Source organism: Echeneis naucrates, chromosome 12, assembly GCF_900963305.1.
Source record: "Echeneis naucrates chromosome 12, fEcheNa1.1, whole genome shotgun sequence".
In the NCBI taxonomy this organism is placed as follows: Eukaryota; Metazoa; Chordata; class Actinopteri; order Carangiformes; family Echeneidae; genus Echeneis; species Echeneis naucrates.
Genome location: NC_042522.1, coordinates 9,042,874 through 9,056,204, shown reverse-complemented (window position 1 = coordinate 9,056,204; position 13,331 = coordinate 9,042,874). Strand labels below are relative to the sequence as shown.

The window sequence follows — 13,331 nt, the reverse complement described above, 5'->3', positions numbered from 1 at the left end:
TGGCCAAAACTACTTCAAAGTGTCTTATGTATTGGAAAAGGAGCTTTGATTTGCCAAAATATAGTTTTGAAAGTAGACCAATTCAAACATCCTAGACTGATTATGATCTCTCAACAAGTGGTCATTAACATTTTCCCAGCATGCCCAGCTGCCTGTCTGACAGCAGGTCGGAACACTAAGCAGAAGATTGAGCACTTATGGTTGAGCAACTAAAGTGACACACATTTCTGGGCAGCCATCCTTGACCACATAGTTCATTTTCAGAGCAGGACTGGTGGTGCACTTACATCCATCAAATCTATCACACACTGTTTTCCCTCCTTGTGTGGACACAGCTAGGTAGGCATTTCAAAGAAATGATGTCAATGTTAATTAAATTTTCTGTGCTGGCCAGGGCCTTACAGAGGATTCTGGAGGATGTCTGTGATACCAGGGGCTTGTTTGGGAAAAAAAGACATGGTTGGTCCAATTAATCACGGAGTGCACTTAGAGATGGGCAAATGGAATTTGAAATGAGCACTTTTGTTTCATTAACTTAGAAAGCCTCTGGGGTTGATAGAAAACCAGGATAGATACATCAACAGTCTGGGCAATAAGAGGAAAAAAAACACAAATGGAAATGTAACAAAAAAACAGCCCATGGCATACTACTAATGGTGAGGATTCAATAAAGCCACCTTTAGGAATGTCCTGTTGATTGCCAGAAATGCTGAGTTTATCCAAGTGAACAAACATAACTGGTCTTTTATGTTTGCACATGTCAAATTTGGACCATCAGATGTTCACCTCTGAGATGGTGATTTAGTGACGAGAAAGAGATTTTAATTATAATGTTAGTTTAGCTTTCTTAATTTTACCCTGAACTTGATTCTGACTCAAAATCAATGACTAACCCAACATCTCCGTCATATTGGAAGGTAAATTCAACTTTTGTTTGGCTGTTGGGCTGGCATCATTTCAACTTTACTTTTTTTGGTGGTTTTGAATATTTTTGTGTTTTACTTAGGGAGAACTCTACCTTCAAGAAAACATGTTTATGTTCAACTTATTTACCAACAACAGATGCAATTGAATGAAAGATAAATGTGGGTGGATTACACAGAAAACCTATTTATTTCCAATTAAATTATCTGGTTCTTACGTAATATTAGTGTTTTGCTAAGAAACACAATCAAGTAAATTAAGTATTAGTAAAGTAATATCTGACTCTAACCCAGCCAGGGATTACAGTACCACCATGATGTAAAACAGTTTGATACTGTAAAGATGCCATTTGGAGAGAAGTTTCATATTAGCAAGGAAGGTGAAGCCACTGGAGACATACTGCAAAGCTGTCCCCTGGTGGGACGTTGAGCGGTTCACTTCTAATAGCTTGGCCATGAAGTGTGTATTTATGTGTGGCGCTAGTCTGTGCTTTCCTCCTTTACAAGACAAGAGTCACAAATTTAGGTCAAAATATAGCCTGAGCTAAAAGGATCCAATACTCTGCTGCATTGACCCTCTTAGTGGTCAGTGTTTGAAAACTCTTGGTTTTAAGTGCTTTGACTGAACTATCTTTCCTTGTTTTAAATCATCATGTGTAATTTTATTTAGTGTGATTGCTCTGAACATTTATGAACAAGAAATGTGTTACTGCCAGCAGTAAAAGACACCATATTAATTCTTTCTTGTTGTTTCTCTATGGAGCAGGGGCGCAGGGGAGCAGGCCAGGATTAGCGCCTCATCGCTGCATGCTGGGTAATGGGCATAATTAATTGTATTGACCATAAGCTTTTTGTAGATTTGCATTGTAAACCTCAGCTTAACAGTGTGATACTGCCTTGAGTGTGCGTGGTGCTTCCCTTCGAGGCTACATCATCAGCCACACAACACAACAGTCGCTACTTTATGGGTTGGCCAAGGTGAACAGGATGTCCTGCCAGGTCTGTGTTAACGTCATGAGTTCTGCTCTTTTTTATGGCTGCTAGAGCAGCGGCGGGAGCTAACATCTCACAAAAATAAGGAAAAGGATGGCACAGACCATGCAGCACTTTCTGGGTAGCAGGAGCAACGTGGCATCGATTATGGTGTTTATTTTCAGAAGAAACTTTTCAGCACTTTCTGATGACCAGAGAGAAAAACGAGTGGTTAGAGTTACTGAAGTGCCGTGAGGTCTTTGATACAGTTGATGGTTTGCTGAATCTGCACTATGTGCCATAAGACTTTTAGTTCATCTTATCATATCTGTTGTGTTAAATGGATCAGAAAGGCCATTAAATAACAGTGAAAGTGTGATAATTTAAGTTTGCTTTTTTACATTTCCAGGTTCTGGAGCCAATCCCAGCTCACCAGTCTGTCGCAGGGCCAACACACAGAGACAGACAGACAAACCACGACTCACACTCACACTCTATGTATTGACCTACAGACAATTTAGAGTCACCAATTAAATCAAACATGCATGTCTTTGGACGGTGGGAGGAAATCTGAGTACGCAGAGGAAACCCACGCGAGCACGGGTAGAACACGAGAACATTAATTGATTGAATTGAGTTGAATTGAATTCCTTTATTGTCATTATACAAGCACAATGAAAAAAATCTACTCTGCCTCCACTATGCTCTGCTGCCCTAAATAAAATTAACATGGTGGAAAACATAAAATAGTGTTTGATTTGTTATGAAAAGAATATTGCTCATTTGACATTGAATTGTGTATTATATTTCAAACCATTAATTGATGGTAATCATGTAAAGCTTTTCTCCAGCAGCTTGCATACAGGAATTGCCAGCTTCTATTCATTCATACTCTTCAAAGTAGAGTTGTGTGAACTAGGTTATCTTTTTTATAGTATAGCGATAGCATAAAGTTCATATTTGAGCACAGTACTTTCCCAGCTAAGGTCCCTGGTTGCCTGACATTAGTTGAAAAAGACAGTTGACTTGAGGCTCAGACATTTCTTCTTAAAAAGATGTGGGTTAAAAAAAAATAATAGGAAAAAAAAAAAGACATGCTCACTTTGACTGAAATTGCACTGTGTCACTGTGTTTTATATTTTAACGAAGAAGGTGTAATGTGATATGTATCAACAGTAGGCAATTAGAATCCTTTGCCAAATACATTTTGAACATTTTAAGTTGCACGGCTGGATGGAAACAGCAATGTCAACCAGTTCTCTATTTCTGTCCAGATTAAAAACACACAAAAACTTGGATTGTTATAAACTTTTGGATGGATGATGGTGGTCCCCAACACATTAAATCTGACTTTTCGTCTGCTCTACCAGAGGGTCAGTGTTCTCACGAATCCAATGAAACAACTCATCACCCATGGATTAGAATACACATTTGAAAAGACATTCCTGGTTTTCAGATAATGTATGGTAATAATTCTGGTGAGTTCATCATCCCACTTTGGCGTTGATGCTTTTGGATTTGGGTGGCTGCTGGTTGGATTTGTACACACATTCATGCCTCCCTTAAGATGTATTTCAATTTAGTATTTCAATATTTTGATTTCCAAGAAACCCTTCCCCCCAGATTATGATTATGTGCAAATATTAGCATTCAAACACACAAATCTAAGATTGTGAACACAATAAACACCTCTTGCTGAGTATGTCAGATTGGTAGTGTTTGCATTTAGTTTATAGCATTTCTATCTCGTTCCTATCAGTTTGCTGATTTACCCTTCATGAGAACCAGTGACACCAATCACAATCTATTATATTTCTAAATGCTAAATAGAGCCTCCGTCACTTTATATACTTCCTTAGTCATAATTTTATATTCAAACTTTATATTAAGATAATGACTGGGGCTAAGCTCTCTGGCTCATTGGCAAGATAAAGCATAATTATAATTATGAGCTCCTGACATTTGTGAACTCTCTTTCTTTTTCTGTCTGATTCTGACTCACAGAAAACAAATGCTGCTCTTTGGAAAGTGGCAGATGCTATTGATAAATACACAGGTTGTTAAGGTTATTTTTGGCAGCAAAGCAAATACTGATTTTGTGATATTTCTTCTTTAATATCTAAAAATTGACGAGATCAGTCTGCCTTTCTCCAAATCTGTTTCATATGGGTTTACAGGAATTTCAGATACATGGAGTTGACAGGCTGGGGAAAAATGTCAGTTTGAAGTGGAGACTATTTAACATATCTGGCTAATGACAAACAGTGTTGAACTGCCTCTTGCAAATTAAGTAGCTTTGCTGGGATAATTGGTTTTCATACGACAGAAGTTGTAACTGTTTCATAAAGGCTGCAGTATATTTAGATTCAAACACAGAACATACAAGAGAGTTGACACTACAAAGAATAAAATGGAGATATTGGATAAATGCATTTCTGACAATTGCTGCTACCAGCAACTTCAACAAACAAAAACATGAGACATGGTCTTGACTTTCACAAACCCACATCACTTCCGCAATATCCGTGTCACTGGTTCTCATGAAAGGTAAATCAGCAAACTGACAGGAATGATGATATTTTGGATGATATTTTGAATGGGGGATAACATTCTGTACTTTCAGCTTTATTCATCCTCAAACCTTCCAAGGAACTGTGCGAGGCTTTTTCCCGTTTGCTAGACTTGTAGTTTTGGAATAAAATGTAATTCTGTTTATGTGTCTGTGTGTGTCTGTGTGTGCGTGGAGGATTCTGCACCTGCACCACTCACACACACACACACACACACAGCTGCAGCTGTCACCTGTAGCTCCAGGGTTGCCGGGACAAAGCCCTGAGAGCAGAGACAAACTGATTTTGGTGGCTGCTGCGAAGCCCTCAAACTGGGCCGATTTTTGACAAAACAGTAACTGCTATTAGAGAACTGACCAGATGGTGACCGCTACGCAAGTCCCTGAAGTGGTATGCAGTTCATGGTGTGTCAAGACCCTTAAATGTTTACAAGATAGCAGTGTAAAAAAACTGAGGAAGTTCATCTTCTCTCCTGAGAAATTGTATCGGAGTGAATAGGAGACATTTATGGTGCTTGGGAGGTGTGTGTGTATGTCTGTGTACGTGTGTGTCAGTATAATAGTTGATAGGCAAGGCAAATTAATGTGCAATTTGATGTGCTTTACATACATCACAGAACATAAAGAGAAAAGCAAGAACAATGACATGCAGCTTCATAAAATCATAAAATAATTATGATAAATCTAAATAATATGCAGCAGTGGTAGTCCAGACTAGCTGACCTGAGTCTATGGATCTAAAACAGCTGCCAGGTTTATATTCTCAAAACATATGAAAGATGTAATCTGGTCCCAAACCGTTCTAAACTAGCAACAAGGCTTTAAAATCTATTCTGTGACTGGCTGGGAGCCAGTGTGAAAACTTTAAAACTGCGGTTATGTGCACTGATCTCTTTGCTCTAGTTAAAACTCTAGCAGCAGCACTCTATCATGAAGTCATTGCTAGCATCTGTGGAATTTAATAGTGTCTGTGTTTGTCTGTTTGTGTGTGTGTGTGTGTATCTGTGTCAGTTGACCAGGTACTCAGAGCAGTCTGTCATTTACTCATGGCTTGCCCCTGCAGCTCCAGGGTATCCCTGAGAGCCCAAAACAAGCTTATTTTAGGCTCGGTGAAGCTCTCAAATTAGAGTTTATAAAAAAATGGCAACTGCTATCATTGAAATGACCAGATGGCAACTGCTACAACAAGCAGTGTGTGGTTTTTGCTCTTTCTAAAACCTAAAATGTGGACAAGACAGTGATGAAAAAACAGACATTTCTGCTTTCCTCCTGAGAAATTGTATTGGAGCGAATTTGAGAAATAGATGGTGGACATGTCCTTCAGAGGCTCACAGATCAAATTCTGGTCGACTCGCTGTTGAAGCAGACACATTGTCCGAAACAGGACAAGAATCTCTACTACCATGGAAAAATGGTGAACGCAGCTCAAATTATATTCAAGTGAGAACGATTTCTAATAATTTTTTAGATAATTTTCTGCCCAGCTCTCCACTCTAGTAAAACTACACACCACTGTAACATTTTTTGCCATACACACCCATTTGAAACTGAAGATTTGTCAAAACTCAGCATGGCACTTGAACATTTGCTGCCTAAAAGGTAGAAAAGATGTGAAATAGATGAAGATAGTGATGAATAGGCAAGACTTTTATCAACATATTAAATTTTGAACGGCACCCTTAGCCGTAAGTATGGGTGAAGAGGTTTGAATAAGGCTGAAACCTTGAGAGTCGAACTATACACACGCTCTCTCAAAACCCAATGACAAGCGATAATAAACATAAAAGGCTGTGCCCAGAGTCACAATAGCTATTGCTATAGAGGTCCCTTAAGTCTGTGCAGGGCCCTGATCCGCTAAAATGTTGAAATGCAAATAAAAAAGCAGAAATGAGCGGTCTGATTCTCTAATTGGTCTAATTAGGTACCTGAGACAATAGAAGAGGAAGAAGAAAATCAAATGGGGGGGGGGGCTAAAAAGCAAGTGAAACACTATTTTTTAAATGTTATTCTAATGTCAACAAATGACTACAATTTGCGATATATATTTAGGTCAATGCAAAAGTTAGCACAATCTCAAGCTTCTTTAAATGGCCAACTAGATAAACATAAGAACAATGCAAAGTACAGTCCATCAGTGACTGTAGTTCTTCTCCCAGCTTCGCTCCTGCACAGCAGGATCAGAGGGGCAGGACAGGAACCGTTGTGTGCATGCGCGCATGCGCAACGCGGCCAAACAAGGAAGTAGATGCAGATTTTCCAGCCGTGTAAACACTGTAGATGTGGCAGCACCAGTCCTGAGCTGGATAACATCATTTACTGTGTTTATTCTGCACATACTGCACTTCAGGTAAGACACGGACGAGATTTAAGGAAGAGGCTTCTAAATGAATGTTTTTTTTCCCCGACAGGTCAGTTTAAGTTAACCTTTGTTTCGAGCGCAACTTCTAAGAAGCTAATGCTCCAGCTAATTATGAGGGAACATGACTCCTACATGGAGTTCAGCCGGACACACACAGACCAGGGATCAGCTTCACTTGGACTTGTGTGTCGGTCCAAACACACCGTCACGTAATGAAATAAATACACAGAAGCGACCCCACCAGCAATTAGCCACAGCCCACCTCTGTAGGAATTGAAATCATGGAAGATCTCGGGATTTAGCCGCTAACTTCGACTTCTGGCTTCCACTACTTCTCACTGCATTATATTCATAGTCTACAACTTTGTGATTGTGAGACAAGGTGCAGTTCAAGGAGTTCAAACTTTTTTTTTTTTTTTTTTACCACACTAATGCACTGAATCGCATCAGAATGATACACTGATGGACCTCGAAACACACGAATGAACAGTGATGAATAGTGCGAAATAATCTATCCATATTCCACTCTCTGAATCATATCTGTATTGAAATACATTTTTTTGTCCAGTGAAGTGAATTATATTCTCACTCTCATCATGCTATTCTATTATAATTGTGTAAAAAAAAAAAAAATTAAATCCATGCCTGCACTGTCAGAGTATAATTCTGTTGAAGAACTAGATGGTCTTTTCACTATTAATAACCTTTATTTATTAAAGGTTATTAAAGTAATTCAACAAAGAAACAATATTTGTGTAACTGAATGTAACTAATATATTAGAGGCAGATATATCAATGTATTTTAATATTTCACGAACAGAAGATAAAAGAAAATTGTCTAAATAATCTACTGGAAAGGTATTTGTTCAAACTGTTGAATTTAACAGACACCGCCAAGTTTGAACATATTAGCACCCATGCTAAACTTAATACTGTTTTCCTCAAGTAATAAGGGAGCATCTGAAAAAGAAGGAAAAGACTTCCCTCTGTTTTTGCTAAATGTGAAGCATTACCTTGCTGTCATAAGTGCTGTAATTGCACAACTGCTTCCTTTATCACAGGAGCTTGGTGGGTACTTGATAGTCATTCTTTTTTCAAGTAAGGAAAACATTTAGTTATTGGAGTTTGTCTCTGTCTGTGGGGGGCAAAGGCAGGGAAGCACAGCACTACAGTATGTCAACTGAAAGCCCTTGAAGAAGATCAAATAATTGTAGTTGGAGAAGAATTTCCAAAGCCAGAGTAATACAATTTTGTTCAGTTTAAGTGTACAATTATTTTTTTCCGTGCTGTTTGTGAAAAATACAGTCTGTGTCAGATTTAGCAGTGAAAAAAGGTTTTGGTTTTTCCAAAAGTAGAAGGATCAGAAGTTCCCCAAAGCTCTCAGCCAGTGCACTGCAAACGTCTTATTTCAATAATACTTTAAACTGATACCATCAATGACCTTGCTCTTGCCTCAGCAGTAAAAATGAACGTTTTTTTCACGCTTCAGCTGAAACCTTCAGTGTAGTGTTTACAAGCTCAAACAGAAGTAATCCAGCAGAAATGAAAAGAAGGGATGTGAGTTTTCTGGTCACTAAACTAAACCGGTGAAGACTTTCCTTTTGAGAGTCTGCATCATGTTGACATGAGCTCATCATATAATATCTGCAGATCTGAAAGCTCAAAAAATATCACAGTTGAGGTCTAGTGGAGTGGAGGCCACAGAGGTTCACTGAACTTACTTAAAGTTGCGCGAATTGACATCTTGCCCAGTGACTGCTCAGAGTAGCCATCAGAAGAGTGTTGATTGTGGCCATAAAGGGAAGGTTGTGGTCAGCTACAACAGTCAGAGAGGCTTCTCAGCATTATCACTAACCTGTACTGCTGACTCAAGCAAGGCTGGGTTCATGAATTTATGCTTTTGTGGGCCATTTTCTTGTACTAGTAGTGGGCCTGCCTTTAAATTTCATCATGGAGTAGTTATCTGAGTTACTGTAGCCTTTTTGTCAGCTCAAATCAGTCTGCCAATTCTCTGCTAACCTCTCTCAGCAGGCATCTCCATCCACAGAAGTGCTCCCTGGATGTGTTTTCTTTTTTTTGCACCATTCAGAGTAAAAACTCCAGCGGGTGGTAAGCAGCAATTCCAGGAGAGCAGTGTCAGAAACACTCAAACCAGGACTTACTGTTTACACCCTGGTGGACATAACCTTAATATCTCAAAGTGTATTTGGCATATTTTTTATAAATTAAGGTGTAGCATTGCACAAGGGAACTGAGATAGGGCTGGAAATCCTGAATGATTGTGGTGATGATTGATGATTACCTCTCCATCTCACTTTCCAAGCAGCTTTGATGCCGTAATGAAGGCAGCCAGAGGCAATATGCTGGGTGCTGGAGTGTCAAACAACAAGGTCAAATATTCACGGCTGGCTGCTGATGAGGACGGTTATATAGACTTACAGGTGAGAGGCTTGCATTTCTTCCTCTGCAACTCAACCAAACCGGCATTCTCTGATTATTGTGTTATGCAGCTCTATGGATTCTTCAGCAGTCTGATCATTATTGAACGATTTATTGCCACAAGAAATGCTTTTGAGTTAAATCCTAATTACTAACTCCCTGGTAATGTGCCTAAGCTATTTGTGGTTATCCAGAGGACAAATGACTGGCTTCTTGCAGAAAACTCAGATAGAGTTCATATTTTTGTTTAACAAGCTCACTTCCTTTATATATACAATCATTTCTCTCAACGTAATTGGTGAAACGTGAACCTCTTTTCGATCAAAGTGATGATTCGTTTTTGTGAGCACACTATGTTTTGGGAGCACTGTAGCCAAGATTTACTAACCATAGTAGTGCTGAAATGTTCCAAAAAACTAAATACTTTGTATTTTATTCAACACTTTCCAGTTCAAGAAAAGTCCACCAAAGGTCCCATACAAGGCCATTGCACTTGCAATATTCCTGTTTCTGATTGGCTCCTTACTGATAATCTTCGGGGCCCTTCTTCTCTCAGGGACCATAAATGTTGAGGTGAGTTTTCTCATAAAATAAGTTCTAATGGCAAAATGACTGAAATAAAATTTTGGTGTTCTGTCAACAAGTGTTGTGTCGATGTGTCCCAGACATCCCTATTTGATAATGACGTCTTCAGCTCATTCTGGATACCTCTTTACGCTGAACGAAGAGTTTGACCCTTTGGAAGGGAATGCTTATTTGCTTTCTTGCAGAAAGTGAGGTTAAAAAAGTATTGACTTCTTTCAAATCTATGTGTGGTCTGCCTTCAGATCTTAACTTTGAAAACTATAAGCATGTTTTTCAGATGCAAATGAACACATTGTTCATGTTGTATAAATATACAAGTAACTTGACAAAGTTAAATAGCCAAAAATTGGTACCAGTTTAAATCATAGAACAATAAAACAAGCCAATGACTGATCATTTTGACAGACATCTGGAGAAGCAAACAAAAATCCCCAGATATCAAGTAAGGCAATAATTAAAACTCGCAGTGCATTTAATTTGCAAATGCCTGCAAATAGCTGTAATTGAACAGTTATCCAGATATTTTATTACCTTAGTGGCAGTTTCATGCTACGCTCCCACTTTTCCTGGCCACAATGGGTTGTTGGCTAATGATTTTGATATTTGAAACCTTGAGTGCCAACTTTGGTGCATTCCCTGCTGAGGCTTCAGCTCCTGAAATTCATGACTCCTTGTGGGAGATAACACAGCCTGCACATAATATATTTGCAATTATCAGTAGGAGGTTAATGTGAATATTTTTCTTCTGTCTGCGGACTGTAATTGTAGAAAATTTAGTCTGACATGAAGGCAGTAGTATTTGAGCCATTTAGTTGCCAATTAGCCCACGCAAGTCTAAAATGGCATATCTAATAACACAAATTACACAAGAATCAAGCAATGGGTAATGGAGAAATGAGGTGCAGACAGGTTCTAGTGAAGAAGTTGAAGGAATATGATCAGTTTTTGGTTTCAATGAGAGCTTGTGTGTGTGTGTCTGGGCGTGCGTGGCGTGTATTTTTCACAGCAGTGATTCTGGGGAACTGGTCCCTTCACAATTGAATAATAATGCTAATACTGAATCCATATATTTGGAGCAGTTCTCCCAAAAATCTCACCAAATCCCCCAGAACATCTTTTGCAGAGCTTTGATCCACATCACATGGTCTTCACCGGCTGATGGAATTAGAGATAGCTTAGTTGTCACTGCTTGTATGGAAACTCCATCCTGACTCATCCACATTAAAACTGAGCAAAGTCCATTTCCTGATGAACACCATGAGATGCAATTGAAAGCTTGATAGTACCCAGTAGATTCTTTCAGTAGATAGTTTTTCTTCCCTGAAACTGCAAAATCATATATTTCAGGGTCTTTTTGTGTTTCTTCAGTCCTCATGTTTTAATTTTTTAGGTTTGGATGAATTAATCCTTCAAGCACCACCTCTTGTTTTTTGTTAATATAACACGTACATCACACAGGCAAACGTTATTTTTAAAATAAGATATACATAACTCTGGCTCATGCAGCTTTAAGCTTTGGGCTCCAGTAACTCAGTGCACAAGACTGCCATCTGCTGGTAAAATAAAACATTGTTTGGGGAGTCTCTCCCATCTGGTGGTTCTCCGCCTTGTGTGTGACACGACTGGTAACAATTTACATGAAACCTGATCTCAGACAGATGAATTTGTCACGCCTATGTGCCTCCTGCATCCTCCTTTCATTCAGCATTCGAGTGTTCAGACGATGTATATGTCAAGCTATTGAGCCGTGGGCAGATGAGCATGTTAAAGCTCGCTGACCACATCAATGACACTTGGAAGCTTCCTCCATCATATAATCAGAGAAGCGACATAGGAGTGAGCAAATAGTCTCATACACCGCAATCCGAAAAATTTTCATATATTCTTTTTTTCAGCATTCAGAACGCACAATTCCTGTAATCATCATCGGCACACTTGTTTTCCTTCCTGGATTTTACCATTTGAGAATTGCCTACTATGCTGCGAAGGGTTACCGGGGTTACTCCTATGACGACATCCCAGATTTTGGTGACTGAACCAGATGGCAGCTGCTGATTCATGGCTAATATCTCCTTTTCACTGCACTGTGTTACCTTGAGACTGTTGCCTGCTGTTTACTTTGAGATGCTGAATGTATATAGCAAAAAAGAAAAAAACAAAAAACAGCTTGGCATGTTGTGGCGCCTTGTGTTTACCCTCAGGTGCACCATAGTCACTGTTTTAGCTGATTTTCCTGTTCCTCTGAGGTCATCCCCTACATAAAAACAACCATTTAATGACTTGAAAATGCAACAACAGCATACTTGCATTTTGCTGTTGTAGACATGAAACTTTGGAGGGGCAGTGAAAATCTACACAGATGCCTTTAGCTTACCACTGCTTGAAAGTCCTAGAATTGGATAACCAAGAGTTTTTGTGCTTACTGCACAGGTGTACAGTGTATCTTAAACAAATATTTATTTGATTTATTATATTTGAAATGTTAAACATAACAAAAACCTCTGGAAACTGTATTTCTCCTGAAGGAACATATATTTACACTACTAAAGGTAGATTACTTTGTCTATTTTTGAATGAAATGTATTACTTTGAAGTATTACAATTGTACCACACGTTAAATTGTGCAATTAATGTAAAGGAAAAATGTATTTTTACATATATATGCATGATTTAAAAAAAATAAACTTGAAATCGGACATTTGGTTTACTGTGATGTTGATGAAATGTGCGATGGCAGACTATAAAAAAATGCTTTCCTCACGAAAATTTAATTATTCAGAACTTTTCACTTAAAAGAACATGCATTGAAATAATGACACGAGGAACATTATGTCATCTTGATGAGAAGTGAAAGACAGAAGCAATCATACAAAATAGTTATATTTTTTGAGCGTAAGAAATGCAGTGTTTACAGAAAAAGAAAGAAAGTGTTTTTTTCCCACCCTAATAATACCTTTTCAGGAGTCAAAATATACTTGAGAAGAAACTTCACAACAGTTTGGAGTCACAGTAAGAGCAGTTTATTGTTGATTGGGTGGACATACTCAGACACAAACCTTTCCCACTTTGATCAACAGGAAATGTAACATTAGATAATGCTCATTCTGACTCACAAGTCAAGCTCCAGCAAGTGACTTTTTCCTCCTGGTGTGGTCACAAACAAAAGGTAAAGGACACCCTCTTGTGGTTACCACCAGGCTGGATGCCGTCATGGGGATTAAAGGCAAAAAAAAAAAAAAAATCACTTTGCCCTTCATCCTCTGCATGCACTAACAAACACTTTTATTAAATATACATTGGTGTAAATATTAAAGAGTTGGAAGGTAACTTTGGTTTGATGTGGTTGAAATCGTTTGATCACAACAAGGAAACAGGAGCAGGTGTGTGCGCGCGTGTGCGTGCGTGCGTGTGCGTGTGTGTGTGCATGTGTGTGTGAGAGAGGGGTGGACTCTGGAGTTCAGTGAGGATACAGCAAAGTGCGTCG

General features: G+C 38.8%; 1 protein-coding gene across 1 annotated transcript; it reads left to right on the top strand.

The window, feature by feature from the left end:
- Nucleotides 1–6,710: 6,710 nt before the first annotated feature.
- On the top strand, nucleotides 6,711–12,543 carry tmem230a (transmembrane protein 230a). The gene is made up of 4 exons (XM_029515847.1): nucleotides 6,711–6,811; nucleotides 9,150–9,264; nucleotides 9,713–9,835; nucleotides 11,743–12,543. Exons 2-4 carry the CDS (start codon nucleotides 9,163–9,165, stop codon nucleotides 11,881–11,883), a joined length of 366 nt encoding a protein of 121 aa, XP_029371707.1. The 5' UTR covers nucleotides 6,711–6,811; nucleotides 9,150–9,162; the 3' UTR covers nucleotides 11,884–12,543.
- Nucleotides 12,544–13,331: the final 788 nt, after the last annotated feature.

Bases quoted from the DNA above. Each gene is read 5' to 3' on its own strand.
- tmem230a (XM_029515847.1), top strand. From the start codon at position 9,163: ATGAAGGCAGCCAGAGGCAATATGCTGGGTGCTGGAGTGTCAAACAAC. The intron at 9,265-9,712 runs GTGAGAGGCTTG...AACACTTTCCAG, and splicing joins ACGGTTATATAGACTTACAG to TTCAAGAAAAGTCCACCAAA. The intron at 9,836-11,742 runs GTGAGTTTTCTC...TCTTTTTTTCAG, and splicing joins CAGGGACCATAAATGTTGAG to CATTCAGAACGCACAATTCC.